General features: G+C 46.0%; 1 protein-coding gene across 1 annotated transcript in view; it reads left to right on the forward strand.

The window, feature by feature from the left end:
- Positions 1 to 19,650, forward strand: part of ADCY2 (adenylate cyclase 2) — a 431,484-nt gene that overhangs the window by 408,869 nt on the left and 2,965 nt on the right. The window contains exons 22-24 of the mRNA XM_061187643.1: positions 886 to 993; positions 13,987 to 14,101; positions 17,321 to 17,445. Of these exons, the coding sequence (XP_061043626.1) occupies positions 886 to 993; positions 13,987 to 14,101; positions 17,321 to 17,445 (348 nt within the window). The remainder of the gene's footprint in view (positions 1 to 885; positions 994 to 13,986; positions 14,102 to 17,320; positions 17,446 to 19,650) is intronic.

The following is a 19,650-nucleotide window of genomic DNA, read 5'->3' on the forward strand; positions in this document are numbered from 1 at the left end:
GTGAAAAATGGTGGCACATTTCCTCCAGCTGCCCCTCGGTAAAATAAATGCTCTCTAGTACTAGTGACCATTCTTTCAGGTTGGATTGTTCATGGAGATGTGATCATGGGATTTGCTCACTTATCTTAGATTCTCTGACGTGATCTTGAACGAATCTCCTCTGAAAGCAGGAGTACCAAGGAAGGGTCTAGAAGATGTTCCCAGTCTTCTGTTCGTACCTTTGTCCTGCTGAGCAGATACAGAACCTTCCAGAGTTTCCTTCATTTGCTCTCTCCATCCAGTCTTTCTCTTTCCTACAGCTTCTTATCTTATTTTTACCTTTCCTCCATCCCACCTCAAGGTCTAATGTAGTGGATGAGGAGGAGCCCAGTAGGAAACTGGTTACTGGTACCAGAAACTGGGACAAAAAATATTAGGGTCAGGGCTGATGGGAGGGGCCATTCTAGATCTTTATTCCCTCCACTCCAGGTTTTCCGAGGACAAAAGTCAATCCTCAGCACTACAATTGGTCATAAATCACCCTCACCATGCAGGGAAGACCTCACTCTCTGAATCATGATTTTGTATTTAGGCCTTTCAAACACAGAGTGGGGAAATTTATTTGAGGCCGTTATCACATCATAATTTATCCTGTTTCCTTCACTAGCAAATTCTGAAAGGTAATTCATGTTAACTGGAAGTAAATCGTTATACTGCATATCTTTCCAAGGACATGCCCTTTGTGAGATGCATGAAGTGTTCTTTCCCCACGATGCCCAAGGTCGAAGGGTGAATAGCAGTATCATGTTCCTGTGACGGAACTAGGATTTGAGAATGTCTCTAGAAAATGCTTGGCCTTGGGTCAGCACCCGACTGAGTAACTATGTGATTGTCATTGCTCCCCAGCTGCTGTCCAAGCCAAAGTTCAGTGGAGTTGAAAAGATCAAGACCATCGGCAGCACGTACATGGCAGCGACGGGTCTGAGCGCCGTGCCCAGCCAGGAGCACGCCCAGGTACACACGTGTCGGCCGCACCCAGCACACGTGAGCCTCGGTTCTGCCCACAGGTCATCCTGGGACCAAAACAGTCATGCAGTGACCCATACACTGTATTGCAGGCACAACCCAGACCTCAGTGATTAAGGTCTCATGAGAAAAGATGAGCATTCTGGAGGCTTCTGAGGGTCTGTTCACAGAACTTTCTCTGGCAGACAAGGTAGAAAAAAAAAACAACCAGTCTGGTAGCTGCTTGATACCAGATAAATATACAGGAAAGTTGATTAGAGCTGTTTATTTAAAGGTGACTCATTATGGGAGGGCTCCTGGTCTTTTGATTTAAAACAACGTGGTCAAAAACATGCTGACCACCCAGAAATTTGGTTGAAAAGGTGATTTGGTCAAAATTGAGTATCTTCAATCAACTAGGGTTTTTGAGGGGGGTTTTCTGTTATGTTGTGTTTTGTTTCTCTCTCTCTCTGTGTGTGTGTGTGTGTGTATGTGTAGATATGCTTTGTTTTTGTTTTTGTTTTTCTTTTGGCCATGCCATGTGGCACGTGGGATCTTAGTTCCCCGACCAGGGATCGAACCCGTGCCCCCTGGATTGGGAGTGCAGAGTCTTAACTACTGGACCACCAGGGAAGTCCCTAGATATAGTTTGTTAACTTGTGGGTCAATAACAAGACCCCTTTCCCCTCGGGACAGTGGGCTCCCTGACGGGCACTGGCTTGTTTGCCGCGGGGCAGAGGTGATGGGTGCAGCACAGAGGGATGAAACTTACCAGAGCACAGCTTGCTGGAGGTGTTTGGATTCCCCCAAAGAGAGGAAGAGCTCAGCCATTCCCCGCCCCCCGTGTGTCTAGCTTCCCCCCAACCCCGCCACCTCCCACAGGCAACCAAGAGAGGGACAGAGGGGCAGCAGCTTGCGCAGACAGGGCCCACCCCCCGGAGCATCAGGAGAGCGTCCTCTTCTCTCTTAACATTCGTGGGCAGAGACGAGAACATGAAACGTCGGACTCAAGATTAACCCTAGCGTTTTTCTGAGTGAGTGGGGTAATATATGTCCCTTCTACTCAGGTGTTGCTTCCAGATTATTATTTTTTTCATGGGTAAGAATTACTTTAGTAATAAGGAAAAGTAAAACAAACAAGCAATAAAAGAAACCTTAGAAGAATCGTACGTTTTGAGCAGTACCGTTCCAAGCAATCCTGACGCCTGACACGAAAGGAAAAATGGGCGCCCCTGTTTACATGGTGTTGTGTATCTTTCGGGGTTGGGTTTTTATTGCCAGAACATTCAAGTGTTGAAAAACTATCGGAAAATTGGACAATAAAGGTATTAAAATGTACAACATTGTTTTAATTCTAAATATCTTATTTTTACCCAAGACAGAACTAATTAGATTTTTACTGTCCTGGCTTTAATGGAAGAAAACTTAATCCTTTTCAGCATCTTTAATGTTCTGAAAAAAATTAACCATTAAAAATAACATAAAATTATGTACACAGGGACAGACATTTTTCCTGTTGCCTCGGGCTCTAAGACGCCCAGCACAGCACTGTCAGAAACTGTCTGATTAGTGAGCTCAGCTGCCATAATGAAGGCTGGGCAGCTTCAACAACAGAGATTTATTTTCTCACAGCTCTGGAGGCTGGAAGTCCCAGATCAAGGTCCTGCGGGACACGGTTCATGTGAGGGCTGTCTTCCTGGCTTGTTGCTGGCTGCCCTTTTGCTATGTCCTCACAAGGCAGAGAGAGAGAGATCTCGTGGGTATGGCTTCAAGATATGAATTTGAGGGGGATCTGTGCAGTCCACAGCCCCTATCTTTCTTTAAATTTCAGTGTTTTACTTCTTTCTGGATTTTTCTGCATTAATTTTGATTTTCTAAACATCACACTAGGATATTATTTCTCATGATTGCTGAGCTTTTCGGTGCCCCCTTAAGTTTTGCAGCTGAGGTGAGTGCCTCACTCTTCTCACCCTAACCCCAGCCCCAATTCTGAGGCCTCTCAGCTGACCTCCTCTTATGAACCATTTAGGGCACTTGACAAAATCACACCTGCTCCAGAACTTAGCTAGCGACAGCCACTTACGGAACCCTTGGCAGGGATGCTCAGAGGCACATGAAGACCCACTCAGCATTCAGCGTCTGTGCTGGGCCCATCCTCCATCACCCCTCCATCATCATTCCTCCATCATCCCTCCTTCATCCCTCCATCATCCCTCCATCACCCCTCCATCACCCCTCCATCACTTCTCCATGACTCCTCCATCATCCTACCATCATCCCTCCATCACCACTCCAACATTCTTCCATCATTCATCCATCACCCCTCCTTCATCCCTCCATCATCCCTCCTTCATCCCTCCATCACCCAACATCACTCTTCCATCATTCCTCCATCATTCCTCCATCATTCCTCCATCATCCCTCCTTCATCCTTCCATCATCCCTCCATCATCCCCCCTGCATCCCTCCTTCATCCTTCCATCATCCCTCCATCACCCCTCCATCATCCCTTCTTCATCCCTCCATCATCCCTCCTTCATCCCTCCATCATCCCTCCTTCATCCCTCCTTCATCCCTCCATCATCCCTCCATCACCCCTCCATCATCCCTTCTTCATCCCTCCATCATCCCTCCTTCATCCCTCCATCATCCCTCCTTCATCCCTCCTTCATCCCTCCATCACCCCTCCATCACCCCTCCATCATCCCTTCTTCATCCCTCCATCATCCCTCCTTCATCCCTCCATCATCCCTCCTTCATCTCTCCTTCATCCCTCCATCACCCCTCCATCACTCCTCCATCATTCCTCCAATATCCCTTCTTCATCCCTCCATCAGCCCTCCATCACTCCTCCATCATCCTTCCTTCATCCCTCCATCATCCCTCCGTCACCCCTCCATGATCCCTCCTCCATCCCACAATCACCCTCCATCATCCCTCCATCATCCCTACAGCTGGGCTCCCTGGTCCCGACTCTGTCACCACCAGACCCTGGTCTCCTGGATCTTCAACAAATGTCTCCAGGCCTCTCCTCCCCCTTCCCGTAGGCAATTTTTGGATGGCTTGTCCTTATCCACTGCCTTTATTTTTCACCTTCTCCCTCTTTGCTAACCCTCACCAATGCGGATGTCAGAAATTCCACTCCTAAAGATCAGGAAGTACTTCCAAATTCCAAAATCCAAGTCGGATTTGCATTCCCCAAGCGATCATTCTCTGTGTCCCATCTGTGGCCTCTGATATAGCCAGCCATCACCTTCGCCCAGAAGTCCTCTTCTCCCTCAGCTTCTGGTTTCTTCTCTTTAGTGACTCCTGCCTGAGGCCTTCCTCTGTGGACATTTCCATGTTCTTTCCCCAACCCCTCTCCTCCATCAGGGATCTCAGCTAAGACTTGCTCCACCAGCCTGTGTATCCGACCACTGACAAAACCATCGTCCACCTTCCTGACCATTAGGCCAAGCTTGGAGCTCACGTTTCCAGCTTTCCACAGACACCCAGCTTGCTAACAGCCACTCACCTTCCTCTTGTCCTCCCTACTCCCAGAACAGGGCCCCCACCATCTGCCTCCACGCCCCTGCTCTGACCCGTCCCCTCCCTCTCCCTACAGTTTCCTCATCAGCCCTCAAACGTGCACTGTGCGTCCGTGCAGACAAGCACCAAGTGCTGCTCATACACCCTCCAGGAGGGGTGCACCCACCATCTGCATCAGAGGCCCTGTGGTGGGTGCTACACATGGTCTCCAGACACCCGACGGAGGGGCTGGAAATCTCCATTTCCACAGGTGATTCTGATGCACAGGAAGACACCCTGTTTTCAGATCTCACCCATCAGCCGTGCCAAGACTCCCACTTTCATAGGAGCCTCTCCTGCACCCTGACCTGAGGCTCTTTGGCCTCACCTGACCCCCTGTGTCTAGATCCTATTTCCTTTCCTCCCACGTGCTACATATCATTTCCTGCTTTTGTTTAGACGTGTGTTTCTTATCCAACATCCAAATTATAGGAGGGGCCCTGTCTTATGTGGTGTTCCCCAAAGTCCCAGCAGGGGGCGCTGAACAGAGCGATTGCCCATGTCTGTTCAATGAATGATGGAGCAGCGCGTGTCCACCCTGCTTCCCAGCCCAGCCTCTCGCTTCCTTCCCGCCATTTTACAATTCTGCTCCTCCCAATGCAAACGCTTTCCTTTTTTTTTCCTCCTAACATTTTCGAAACTTAATAAATGCCTCCTGAGGCTTTACTTTTAACAAGCCTAGGAGGCACCCCAACCCAGGCCCATTTTACAGATGGAGAAACTGAGGCACAGCAGTGCAGTAACTTGCCCAAGGTCATAGAACAAGCAGCCATAGAGCAGGGCTATAGAGCAGAGCTGCAGACCCGGGCACTCTGGGTGCAGGGCTCACCTCCCTCTGCCCACAGCTCTCGTGCTGCTTCACCCCCTCCTCTTCTTCCCCAGCCCCCCACCATTTTGGCTTCTGCACCCACACGTTTGTACACACACCATTCACCCAAGCACTCCTTCCACGGGTGCCCCATCCCTTCTGCCCTCATCACTGGCAGCCACAAAATCTGCCTTCTCAGCTACCCTTGAGCTGCATCCTGACTCCTGACAGCCACCACTGTTAATACATGAGTATTTACCTTCATGGTAGAGTGGAAAGAGCGTGGCTTTCACGTGAGACTGCTCATTCCTTACCATGGTAGCTAAGCTTTCTGCACATTAGTGTACTTTTATATACAGTGGGGATCCCACTCATTTCCTGAGGCTGTAGGGAAGACATTAATATGCAAAATGCTCCATGGGCAGAGTGGGTAATAAAAATGCTAATAGCGGTAATAATACAGTTATGGTTTGTACACTGTTTCACGTATGGATACCATTGCTTCCTCCCGCAGAATAGGTAAAAGGGTTTTTGGACATAAATGAAATATGGCATCAGATCCATGCAGGGAGCTTTTACTCAATACACGCTATTTTCGTTTAGAACATTTAATTAGAATCTTGGTAAGATCATCCTAGAAATATTTTGAAATTCAGTGAAAATCTGAAAGGAAAGTTCATTATGTTTGATTGGGGGCATAGCATGCTTGAGAAATAATAATATGGATATAGTCTTTATGAAAAAATGAATGTCCCTTTTGCCTTTTGTAGCCTACCTACTTATCTCTCTAGTTAAAACGAAAAAACTTTCCATTTATTGTTTACAAACAAAAAATTTTCTATTTATTACTTAGCCAAATATTTAGTTTGGCAACAAAGCATATTCAACACAGCCAGATATTTAGTTTGGCAAAATATATTGGGTTTCTCAAGGATTCATGTGTTTTTCTTAAATCCAAAAAGAGGCAGAGCTGTCTGGATAGAAGAAGCCTTTTGAAAGTCAGCTTTTATTTGTAATTACCTCCACATTTTCTACATGCCGGCACAGGCTACTTACCCACTGGGAAAACGAATGCATGGGGGTCTATCAGCACCTAGTCAGAGCAGGGCTTTCTATCTGCCTTTGTTTTGCTTCATTTGTGTTATCCTAAGTGAAACAACACATTCTGATTTTAAGCTTAAAGACAACATGACTAGATGGTTGGTTGTATGATGTGTAACAACTGATTGTTGTTGTTGAAAGAAGCAGGATTTGTCAAAAAATGAAACATTACATGGAGAACAGGCTTGCATTCTGAGCCCGCTCTCGTAATCCCCAGAACATGCACCTGAAAAGTACATGTTCCACGATGGAATTCAGGGTTGATAGAAATGGGGAGCTTACAGAACCCAGAGGCGCTTCATTTTAACGTCAGGACTTCACCACTTCCCAGACCCATAGCAGCCCCCTGCTCCTTCCCAGCCATGGCCTTTAGACCTCAAGCCATGATAGCACACTTGTGGTTACAGGTATGTTTTTCTTGGCTTATGTAGACTTCTTGTAAAAGGACATCTCACTAAAAAATAATCATCTCCAGTTTCTCCTGAAAATTGGTAGATCTCCTGATCTTCATTCCTGATGACAACAATCACCAGCTGAGAAGCAGCTGCCCCATCTTGGCACGTTCTCCCCAGTTTGCCACACTCCTCACCCCTCCCTATTGCCTCATTCCCTCTGCTGCACTCTGGAGCCTCCCCTACTCGACCTCTGAAGGGACTTTGCCTGCCCTATCATTAAGGAAGTCCATCCTTCATGCCGGAATCAATGATTAGGGTCATCTCTGGTCTTAGCAATTATGTAAATTGGTTTTGATCTTTTTAATACAAATTTTACTGAGAACTTAAATATGTCAAAACCAAAGTACAGAGATGAAAACTTTCATGTAAACCCAAACTTTGATTACACTATTGCTGTGATGAGCCATACCTCTAGCTTTTATCCACAATTTCAAATAGAGTGATGCCCATTGCCAGCGACACTTTGGAAGAAGTGACTTGTGGTGCCAGAAAAATGGGGGGAGGGGAGAGGCAGAGAAGCAAGAGGTAACAGGGAGCATGTATTCCTATCAAGGTATGAGTGCTGGTACTCGTTAAAAATTTTTAAGCTTTGTATTATTGCTCTCTTTTTAATTATTTTTATTTTAAAAATTTAAATTATTTATTTTAAATGAGTTTTTTATTTTATTTATTTATTCTATCAGAACAAATTTGACAGCAGGTTGTGGGCTGAGGGTAGTTACTAGTTTGTAAGAACTACCTCTCACTCTGTTTCTTGCTGAGTTGGCCCCATAGACATACCGCTGTGGCTAGCACTAGGATTTCTCCATCATTCTTCTCCCTCCATCCCCCAAATAAGATCCCAGGCTCCAAGTGACCCATCTATGAGATTCCTACACTTGCTCAGTTTATTAGCAAAACCGAGCTGATCGACAAAACAATGAGCAATAAACATTGCCCATCCACATTCACTGAGTCAGGCTAACAGTTCTGACTCTGCCTGAGTTAGGAGCTGCCTGGCTTGACTGTTTGGGATTTTATTTAGCTAGTAGGTCAACCAGCATAGATTTTCTTTACCCGTTGGGGCAAGTGCCAATTACTTGTTAATGGCTGCCCCTCTGTAATTGCCCTCCAGAGTTTATAGTCTGGAAAAAGTCATGCATGCAAACAGCAATTCCAATGCTAGGTAAGCCTGGGGATATTAGAGGTGTCTCAGCTGGGCTGCTATAAGAAATTACCATAGAGTGGGTCACAAACAACATTTATTTCTCACAGTTCTGGAAGCTGGGGAGTCTGAGATCAAGTCTGCAGATTTGGCATCTGGTGAGGGCCCTCTTTCTGGTTTGCAGATGACCGTCTTCTCTGTGTGTCCTCATTCAGTGCAGATGGAGAGCAGAGAGAGAGGAAGCAGCTCTCTCCTGTCTCTTCTTATAAGGGCACGAATCCCATTCGTGAGGGCTCCACCCATGTGACCTAATTACTTCCCCAAAGCTCCACCTCCTAATACCATCACATTGGGGATTAGGCTTCCTCATATGAATTTTGGTGAAACTTTAGGACACTCCACCAAGTTGATCAGGGAAGAAGTAAGGAATCATTCTCAGATCTTCTGCTGCCAGTTTCTTAGTAACTAAAGCATATGTTGAAACTCATAACCATAGTTTCCTTTACTGGCAAAAGTAGAAAATAGTTTTGGTCTCTGCTGAAATGAAAAGCATTATCTCAGTGCTGTGTATTTTTGCACAAACACCAAAGCTATCGTGATGTAGGGTAAGTGGAGAGAGAAATGCCCTCCTACTTTAATGCTACTAATAGGAAACAAACACTGAAGGAAGAACCATCACTCTTTGCTATACACGCTGAGAATCTCAAAGATACTTAACATTTCAGACACTTAGGTTGTTGTCAAAGCCATACATCAGTGTAGGTTTCTCAGTGTGTAGAAAGGGGGGAAAGTACTAAACTAGGGCATAAAGCAATTCTTGCTGACATTTTCCTCCTAGAAGCTTTTCATGTCAAGCAGAGTGATGTGCTTCTCTAACCTATCATGAAGGAAACTAAATAAATCCTGAGCCTCAGGGATGCAGGCTGAACGTGTTGCCCATATGAATTCATTTCATCTTAACCACAACCCTATGAGATTGGTAGTTATTGTTTCAATTCACAGATGAGGAAACTGAGCCCCAGAGAAGTTAAGTGACTCAGCCAAGGCCATGCAGCTGATGATTGTAGAATCTGGAGCTGGACCCAACTTTGTCTGACTCAAAAGTGCTGGCAATTATTTAGTGAACTTCCTACTTTCAGACAAGTAGTGGTCACAGTATAAACAATGAAAATAAAGAAACAAAGAAAATAAAGAAAGAGGTGAATGGAAGAGCATGTCCATGGGAGATGGACTTGGGAGCTGAGGAAGCAGGATGGAGGGGGCTGTCTGAATCTCAGGTTTCCAGTTTAGGGATCTGAAATTGATGACACCATTAGCAAAAGTAGAAGAGTCAAGAATAAGAGCCGTTAATGGGAGATTAAATAGAAATAATAGTTTTAGACTTACAAGTTTGAGTTTTCAATAAGGCACCCAAGTAGAATTCCAGTCATCCACATGGGTGGTGGCCAGGTCCAGAACCATTAATGAGCAATGCTTGGATATAGTTTTCCATCAGCTGAATATCTCTTAGACACATTATCCAACACAGCTGTCACCATTTTAGCAGCAAGACTATCAAGGAAAAATGCTTACCTACTTGTCTACATGTATGTGCCTATTTTATTTAAACCTCTCCCTTAAGAAGCTTACAAAAATGGACGCAATGCAAAAATATTTTTAAATTAATAAACTAACATTCAAGGAACTTGAAAGATAAGATAGAAACAAAAATGAGGATGATGCAATAAAATGAAAATCAAATAGCAAAAGTTCTGACCACATTCAAGATGCACACGGGGAAGGAGGCAAGATGATGAAGTTTATTTGTCTGATGTTAAGTATTGATACCTCAGCTTTCTTTTTGTTTCCATTTGCATGGAATACCTTTTTCCATGCCCTCACTTTCAGTCTGAGTGTGTCTTTAGATTTGAAGTGAGTCTCTTGTAGGCAGCATATATATGGATTTTTTTTTTGTAACCTATCAGCCACTCTGTGTCTTTTGATTGGAGTATTTAATCCATTTACATTTAGAGTAAATGAAGATTGAGGACCCTGGAGTCAGATTGCCTGCCTGCAAAGCCTGGTTATTCCACTTACACAAGTTATTAACCTCTCTGGGTTTCCCTTTCCCATCTGCATAATGGGGATAAAGACAAGCATTCTTTCATGGGAATCGTTGTGAGGATTAAGTACATGCATACATACACTATTGCTGTTAATTGTTCCGAAATTTCCAGCAGCCAACACAAGTGCAGTGCTTTAGTGTTCATAAGGTGAGATCAAATCACTCATTCATTAATATATTTGACACCAAGCCGCATCAGGCTGCAGCTGGATGCTCCACTGGGTCCCTGACCCAAGCTCTAACAAACAGGCCCTCATAACCATTAGGATGGCTCTGTAGTGAACAGTGTGCTTGGTAACTTCCTCACGGGAAACACATTTAACACATTGAGGGGGGAGGTTGTTAGCTAGAACATCTCTTAATGCATATTTTAGTCAAATACATTCTTTGGTAGAGTGAGATCAGGTGGAGAACATTGCGTCCAGTTTAATCCAAGTTCACTGGATACAGAGGAATCCACAGATGACCCAGGAATCAGGCCATTTCCCATAAATATTATTTCACGCCTCTGAGTTTTGGTAAACACTGGGAAGCTGTGAGTTCCAGTCCTGCTCTCCCAAAGGTGCCTGAAGCTCAGATGCCCTGAGCTCCCAAGTGAGGGCCGATCTCCATGCTGGGACACTCAGCTCACCTGGTTGGGGTGACTCTCCTTCAGAGAACTGTGAGGTCTGATCCGTTCTCCCAGGAGCCCCAGGCAGCAGAACTAAGTGCTCCTTAGACAGCAGTTCCAAATCTTCAGAATCAGACGAGCACCAACACAGCAGGAACGCAGCGGACGTTTGATGGATGGAGGAAGGCGAGGAGGAAAGAGAGGAGAAGCCGGGAGCAGAGGCTTGTGTTAATTTCACCTCGGTCAATAGCAGTCACTTGGGTTATAAAATAACCTCAATAAACGTGCATTTACTTTATGCCACATTCCCTGCAGGTGAAACTTGCAAAACAAACAGCTTGCCAAATGTGTTCCAGGAAACTGAATGAGTGGTCTCGCTGTGTAGCTAGAAGTCAGTTAAATATTTGGAGACGGGAGAAATTATTTGGATCATGGAAGAAAGAGCTGTTTCAGGCTGTCGTCAAACATTTATCAAAAGTTCAGTTATAAGGACTTCTTGAAGTGAACTGAGTCTTCTAGAGACTGAGCATAATTTTCTCCAGGCTTTACTAAGCCCGAATGAGTCCTTGATGTTGGATTTAAACCCCACTCCCAGAGCTCAGTCTCTTCATTTATCACTGAGGTCACATCAAACCCGCAGTTGAAGCCTGCTGCCTGGAAACAGATTGGGCATTCATTTATCAGGGAGAGAAGCTCGTTTGCTGCACCTTGATTCCGTGAAAAGCAAACCACTTCTCCCGCGGCCAGTCTGTTCTCCTTGCCAGGACAGTTGTCATTTTTACGGCACAGGATCCTGCCTGTTGATTTAACAGCTCATGCCTCCCGTCAAGGAGCGAGATGTTTTCCGACTGACTGCAGATACCTCCAAATCATGTCTTGCCCCTAAGTCATGAGACAAGAGATACTAGCAAGCTCTGATGGAAAAGTGTAACTGTTCTTAAGAAATGACTCTCTGCATTTCCACCAAAGTTAGCTGACAGTCTGCTTCGTGGTTCTAATATTTTAAATTGTTTGGTTTTGCTCCCACACTTCTAAGTTGCGGATTTATGGCAACAGTAGTATTTCATCCATCTTTTTCTAGAATGATACAATAATTCACTCGAGGAAAGGAAGGAAGAAATCTTTCTCTCTGAGCCAGAACTTTAATTCCTCTTCCCCCTTCATATATATATACATATATATACGTGTACATGTGTACATATGTGTGTGTGTGTGTGTGTGTGTGTGTATAAAGTTTAGTGCAGTGGTCTCCACTGGGAGCAGTTTTGTTGCCCAGGGGACATTTGGCAATGTCTGGAGACCTTTGTGCTTGTCACACTGGAGGGAGAGGCGCTCTTGGCGTCTGGTGGGCAGAGGCAGGGATGCTGCTCAACACCCTGCAGGACACCCCCCAGCAAAGAATGGTCCCACCCAAATGTCAGCAGTGCCCAGGCTGGGAGACTTGCCTTAGTGCTACCCCCTTCACTGGCATTATCAGAAGGCCGTGTGGGTCGTTGGATCGCCCTCTTGCCGTGTTCCTCTTTCCCTTAGCTGTTACCATGATTCTCTCCGTCTTCCTGGCATCTTGAATGGGCGGGTTCTGTCCGTTTTCCTTCTCAGTCATCCCCACCGAAACCCTCAGAGTTGGTTTTGATCTTCACCCTCCGTGGAGTATGCCCCCCACCGGTCACCAGGTGCCTCCTCTTCAAACGCCCCCGAGAGCTCTCTCCACCTCTGATTGAACTCCTCTGGGGCCCAGGGGGATGAACACCCGTCCCAGAAACCACAGCACGAGACCCGCGATGGCCCCGTGTTCTGTCCTCTCAAGTATTTCCAGGGTCCTTTACTGACCCCCGCCCCGTCCCAACTGAGGGCCTCCCCCAGGTCACCCCTCTGATATTTTGTGTCCGTTTCTTCCCTTGGAGCCCTCGCCCACTGCAGTGGACACGTGAATGATTCCTCTGGGCGTGTGCTCCCCACAGGAGCATCCCTGGCTTTGACCTTCCACCACAGCTGACGACTCTCTCTCTGCTCCTCCCAGACATCATGCCCCGCCCGGCTACCCGACAGTCAACCGAGGTGTAGTCTCTCAATAGACGTTTACTAAGTGCTGCTTCTGCACCAGGCACTTTGCTGTTGTGTGTGTCTACAGGTTAACAGAACATAGTCTCTGCCCTTGTGGAGCTCACAAACCAGCCAGGGAGACCAAAGAAAGACGGAGAGGACGTCCATACCAAGAGCCTGACGGCAGCTCTGGGGCTGCATTTCAGTTCAGCCTTCCGAAGCTGTGTTCCAAACTATCCTGTGCACCTAACCACTCCAATAACAATTAATTTAAAAAATAAATAAATAAGCAAGCAAGCAAATAAATAAATAATAAAATAAAATTATGCCCCAAAAAACTGGGGGACCTTCAGGACGTGTAAATTAATACATTTTTATAGGTTATATACAAATACTAATAAAGATTCTATTTTTAAAATATAACCAAAAATAGAATTTTCAAAAGGATAAACTTCAAAAGTAAATACAAACAGAATAGGTGTTAACAAATTAATGGTAAATGTGAATTAGTAACAGGAATCATAAATACAAATTAATAGGAAAAAGAAGTAGAAATGTCCACTTACCTTCATTGGAAATCTTGGGCTTTTCCTTCAGCTCCATACGGGTGATAACTCTCTCTTCCTCAAGGGATGATAAACCACCCAGGGACCAGTAAAGGCAGAAAATGGTTAGCCCCTGTATAAGTCAGCTCAGGCTGCCATAACAAAGTAACACAGACTGGGCGGCTAAAACAACAGACATTTATGTTCTCACAGTTCTGGAGGCTGGAAGTCTGAGATCCAGGTGCCGACAGGGAAGGTTTCTTCTGAGGCTTGTCTCCTGGGCCTGTAGAATGCCACCTTCTCACTGTGTCTCCACATGGTCTCTCTGGGTGTGTCTGTGTCCTAATCTCCTCTTCTTATAAGGACACCGGTCATACCAGATTGGTCATACTCATGACCTAATTTAATCTTAATTCCTTCTTTAAAGACCCTGTCTTCAAATACAGTCACATTCTGAGGTCCTGGGGGTTAGGACTTCAATATATGAATTTGGGGGTACACAATTCAGCCGCAACACCCCCTCCCCCAAGGAGGCCAGAGGAAAGAGTGTGCATCCTGTGACCGAAGGAGCCTTTCCCCGCCTGCTGAGTCCTCACCCCCGCCTGCTGTGTTTGTTTTCCTTCAGGAGCCCGAGAGGCAGTACATGCACATCGGCACCATGGTGGAGTTTGCATTCGCCCTGGTGGGGAAACTGGACGCCATCAACAAGCACTCCTTCAACGACTTCAAGTTACGAGTAGGTACGTTGTGCAGAGCTGGGGTGGGTTGTGGAGAAGGCCTGGCGTCAGGAACAGATTCACGGAAAGCTCGCCATCCTTGCAATGTTGGAGCAGTACAATGACAAATGCGTCGTTAGAGCAGCAGGGCTGGACGGCAGGTGGAAGGGCCCAGGGCAGCTGTGAGCTCCTGCGGCACTTTTGTGCAAATTAGAAAAACAAAAAACAAAAAACAAAAACACGTGCTTTGGTTGCACGCAGGCTGCAAGCACTTGGTTTCAGAAGTGGACCCTGAGCTGGGTTTCAGTCTCTCCAGCCACGGTCATTTCTGCAGGTCATGGTAGGCACAGCCTTCAGCCATGCCAGGAGCTGATGCAAGCCTGACTGTAAACCCCTCCATCATTTTATGAGAGTAGGACCCACTATGGGCTATAAGATGCATCCAGACTTCAAAGATGTAAGATTGTTTTTTAAAAATGCATCTTGGAATTGTTGGAATAGTCCCACACTCCTGGGGTCACAACCTATAAGAACCCCAACTGTGTCCTAAATTCTAACAGAGCTAGAGCTTTTCAGATTGAACGTTCAAATCCCAGAGAAAAAGCCAACTTTCTTCCAAAAAAAAAAATTCAAGTAAGTTCTTCCCTTGCTTTAAGTTGATTCTTGAGCCTGTTTCATGCTCCCTTGCCTTTTACAAATGTCTATCCAAAAAAAGTGTGTATTAAACCCTCAGGTCTGCACACACCGCCTTGTGACGTTTGCATGGTCACTTGCAGCCATTTGTGATTTGTAAGAGCTTCTTTGACCATTTTATGCTGTTCTTGGCAACATATTTTGCTGCTTCTGAAAGCAAGTCCATATAAGAGTAGCTCTTTTAACAAATTCCATCTGAGTGGCTTTTCACCTCTCTTGCATACAGATTTCAACTTTAAAAAAATCCCAATATTTGGGGCTATTTTCTTCCTTTGGTGTTCATATGTTCTGAATTGTAAAACCCAGAAATATTATAAATTTCTTGAGCAAATGGGATTCTCTTCACTGCATGTATGTCTTATTGTCAGCATCTGAACACATTTTTATTTAGACCTTCTCATCTGTGTGGCCAGAGGACCTTTATCTGGCTCCACCTGTACAAAGATGAGAAGGGCCAGGTGGGCAGGAAGCTGCCCCCATCAAACGTGGAGGTGGCCCTTTCACCTGGAGCTTTTTATTGCTTTAACAGCTTGGAAAATGGGCTCCTCAAACTTTCATAGTATGCTCCTTAAAAAAAGAAATCAATTACATGGCAGAATGACCCCTGTCAAATAGTCTTTTTTTTTTTAATTGAAGTACAGTTGACTTACAATGTTGTGTTAATTTCTGCTGTACAGCAAAGTGATGCAGTTATACACAGATATACAGTCTTTTTTTAATATTCTTTTCCATTATGCTTTATCATCGGATGTTGAATATAGTTCTCTGTGCTATACAGTAGGACCTTGTGGTTTATCCATTCTACATATAAAAGCTTACATCTGCTGACCCCAGCCTCCCACTCCATCTGTTGTCAAATACGTATGGACCAAAACAATACTGCCCTTCACTGCGAGGGGGAATGGGACAATTCTTTGCTAGTCATATCTGTTACATCAAAAGCCCAGGGTTCTTGGTCTGGACCATAACAGTATTTTCCAAATCAATGTGAGCAAGTCAATGGACTTCCTTCAGTAGGTACTTATTGAGTGCTTACTTTACACTGATTATTGAATAACTATTAATATCTATACACTCACCCCACACACCAGCTCTTTTAGATTTCTGCAGAAGCCCAGCTCAGTGTTTCCGTGGCCTCTGAGCTTGCCTTTCCCCAAACCCTCCGTCTCTCCCAAGGGCAGCTTCCCAGCCCCATCTTTGGACATAGTGCCATCCAGTGGCGGTTCGCGGTAGGAACTCAGAAGGGTAATATTAGCCCCTACAAAATCATGATAATAGTAAGAGCCAAACTTGCTCCTAATGTCCTTTTCCGCACGTCACGCCGTAGAGTCGGTCAGTGAGTGGGAACCACAAATCAAGCACACGCAGAGATCACTCCGCTGCCAGCAGTACCGGCCCAGGCTCTCTGCCCTGGCCCAGAGCCGCTGACCAAGCAGGGCTCAGAGCCCCAGAAGGGCAGCTGAGGGCAGTGGCGTCTGAGATCACCGGCCAGCAGCAGGAATAAATTATTTGGGATGTCTGAAACAGAGATTTGAGTTTTACTGAATACTCCACAAAAGCAAAGGAGAACTTCTTTCTCACTCTTGCGTACCTTCAGGGATTTTGTGGAACAACGTTTGTGCTGTGTTGCCTGCCCCCCTTTCCATTGCAAAGGGGAGGCTTTGCCTCCGATCTGTAACTGGCCTTGTACACGAAGCAGTTCTGTAGTGGGAAGTGAAATCTCTCAGAAACACCCTCATTAATCCATACGATTTGATTACTGCAGTAAGGCTGGGGAGGAGGGGGTCTTAGATCCAGGAGAAAATATAGGGGGGGAAAAAATCAACCAATGTCAATACCTCTGTTTCTATTTCTGTGGCCTACCTCCCTGCGACGCCCATAACAACTGTGGGTCCGTGTGTTTGAACTGAGTTCTTGGGACAAGGGATCGTCCTACTTGCTACACTGGGGGTGGGGGAAGACCCCAGGCAGGGGTCTGTGAGAATTAGAAGCTTGTACATGTCAAGCTCACAGAATAGTACACGGCAGGTAGAAAATGCAGCACACGTGTCAAGGGGCTGGTGGTGGTTTAAGCAAAACATTAGAGGGAACCCAGAAGCCCACCAGTGGCAGGACGGCCAATAAATAGAGTTCACAGACTCGCTGTGGCCAGTTAAAATTAAAATAGGTGCATTTCAGAAGTAATTAACCACAAAACTATTGGAAAACAAGATAATCATCTCTTGCCTAAGATTACGTGGCATCATAGAAAAACAATTATAATGTTGAGTTTTATAAAGTATACCAATTTTACGCTATTACGGAATAATGATAAATAGACATATGAGCACAAATCAAGAAGAGGAAGAAAGACAAACATTTTACTGTTTTTGAGATGATGAAGTTAGACAAATTATGGTTCTCTGTTTTAGAGTTCCATGAGTTGGGCGAATGTTTGCTGCGTAATGATGGTTCAGGAATGGTCTTGTAAAACTTTCCTGTTTGAGACAGTTGCTTACACTGTCAAGTTCATGATTCGAATCATGCTCAGCTGGTTCTGGTGTGTCACAGGTATTAACCATGGCCCTGTAATAGCCGGTGTGATCGGAGCTCAGAAGCCACAGTACGATATCTGGGGCAACACCGTAAATGTGGCCAGTAGGATGGACAGCACCGGCGTCCTGGACAAAATCCAGGTAATTTAGTCTGTTCTGTCGTTATCCACTGTCTGTCCTCTTGGGAACCATGAATAAGTATATAATAAGGATAACATATTAAAACAGAGGGACGAAAGTAAACTTTGTAATTTAGTTAAACTTTTTATTGGGGAAATACTAATTCGTTTCTGCATTAACTGTGAACCATAAAAATTGTGAAATAGTATGAAGGTTATTGCATTTGGGAGAATAGGTGATCACAGCGACCAACAGGGCAGTGCGGCCACCTGATGGGAGGGGCGGCAGGGATGCCCTTCTCCTTGGTATAACCCAGACCAGACGTGACCACCTGCCTTCCTCTCCCTGGAGGCTGAACTTGGAGGATGAGTGAAGGGGCCAACTGCGGAGAGGAAGAGATGAAATGGAGTGAGGTGAAATGACAGTACTGGATCAGACTAGCATGGGATTCGGATATCTGGAAATGACTGGAAAGCTCTGGAATCCACCCAAGGGGGAGAATTCCAAGATCTGACAAGTTAAAAGCAGTGGTGACTGCACACACCTGCTTGGGTCGCAGCACCAGCACCTAGAACGAGAGACTCACTCTCCAAACGAGAAGGATGTGTGTGTGTATGTGTGTGCTCGCGCGTGCCTGTGTGTCTATGTGGAACTTGCTGTTTTCCTCGCCCTCAAAAAAGCAGTGGTTCCACATTTCACCCCAGCTTTGTTGTCTTCTGGAAGATAAAATAAAAATTCCTGCCAAATGGCAAGTTTGTATGAAAATCACTGGACACAACTAACAGGCTTTATCAGTTTTTTGTCCTCTTCAGAGAATTCCCTGAGCCCCTGTTCCACGCCTCAGCTTGGCGGAAATCCTCAAATAACCCTGCCTCCCAAAAGTACAATGGACACTGGAGTCCATTGTTAACCTCTGCAGGAAGCTGTCAGCTCCAGCATCACCTAGAAGGGGCTTTTCGTGAAACCCCTGCGTAGCTCGCTTGCTTTCAGCGTGACTCCACCTCGTTCCTCCGAGAGGATCCCGTCTCTGTGGCCTTTCTCAGGCAGAGCTTGACCTTTAGATGGAAGGTGACACACGTGACTTCTACGTGTCCGCCTTGCAGTCAGAATGTGACTCAGCGGTTGCTGAAAAGTTAGCAACCATCCAACAAAGAGAAGAGAGAGAAAAAAAAAGAGGAGTGTGGAGGAGGAGAGGAAATATCCCAGGCCTTCCCGGCCAAATTGGCCACTGCCGAGGAAAAAGAGAGCTGGCTATTCTCACGGGATCCACCCCAGACCAAGCTCTCAGCAAAAATGGGGCTCCCCTGACGAGGGCTTTCTGTCTGTACATGGCTGGCCGCTCCCTGTGCCCAGGGATGCTCTAGCAATCCTGGGCAGCCCGGGTCTTCTGCTTGGTGGGGAGAGAGGCAGGCTGCTACCAGGAACACATTTGCCCACCCGTGGGCCAACCTAGGCCTCCACCACACACCAGGAACGTTCGGAAGATGGATGGTAGTTCCGCATGCTTCACGACTCTCCAAGCAGTTTTCAAGCACTTAGGATAAGTATCAAAAGCAATCTGAGAGAGGCCGGTCAGGGGAACGTGCCCTCCCGGAGACCATAAATCCCCTACAGGTCAATGTTGACAATGATCACGTGTGTTTCTAAGAGGAAACTGGGCCTCATAAAAGTCCGTGTGACTTAGTGCCGTGCAGCCACCTGGACCGTCTCTGTGCGCTTTCTCTGAGCCCGGGGAGGGAACAAGACAGGTTTCAGCCCATCCAGAGTGAGGGATGTCTTCCGCAGGCCTGCGTGTTCACTCAGCTCAGCGGCTGGAGGGTCCGCATCTGGGTAGGTTTTCTTCTCCGGAGGGCAGGGCTCACCCCAGCTCCACTAGCCTCTCATTTCCATTTATGTGCGAAAAAAACAGTAGTGAGATGCCAGGAAAAATTTAAAATGATGCTGAGAATATTTAAAGCTTCCCCTGGGCCTGAAGAACAAGTTCTTTTTATTAAAGAGGATTACACTCCCACCATGCTTCCTATGCCCCAAGAACAGCATAGGAAACCCCTCATCCCCCAGCCAGGCTTCCCCCGGGCTTGGAGGAATCATAGCTGGGTTAATTGGGTTGATGGCTCCCTCGGAACGTCACGGTAATTGTGTGCTTGGTGAGACAGACTCCAACGGCCAGCTCAAACGTGCCACGGGCGTGCTGCTCAGCACCAGCCTCAGCTGCAAGATTAACCT

The sequence above is a fragment of the Eubalaena glacialis genome, chromosome 4, assembly GCF_028564815.1.
Source record: "Eubalaena glacialis isolate mEubGla1 chromosome 4, mEubGla1.1.hap2.+ XY, whole genome shotgun sequence".
Taxonomy (NCBI): Eukaryota; Metazoa; Chordata; class Mammalia; order Artiodactyla; family Balaenidae; genus Eubalaena; species Eubalaena glacialis.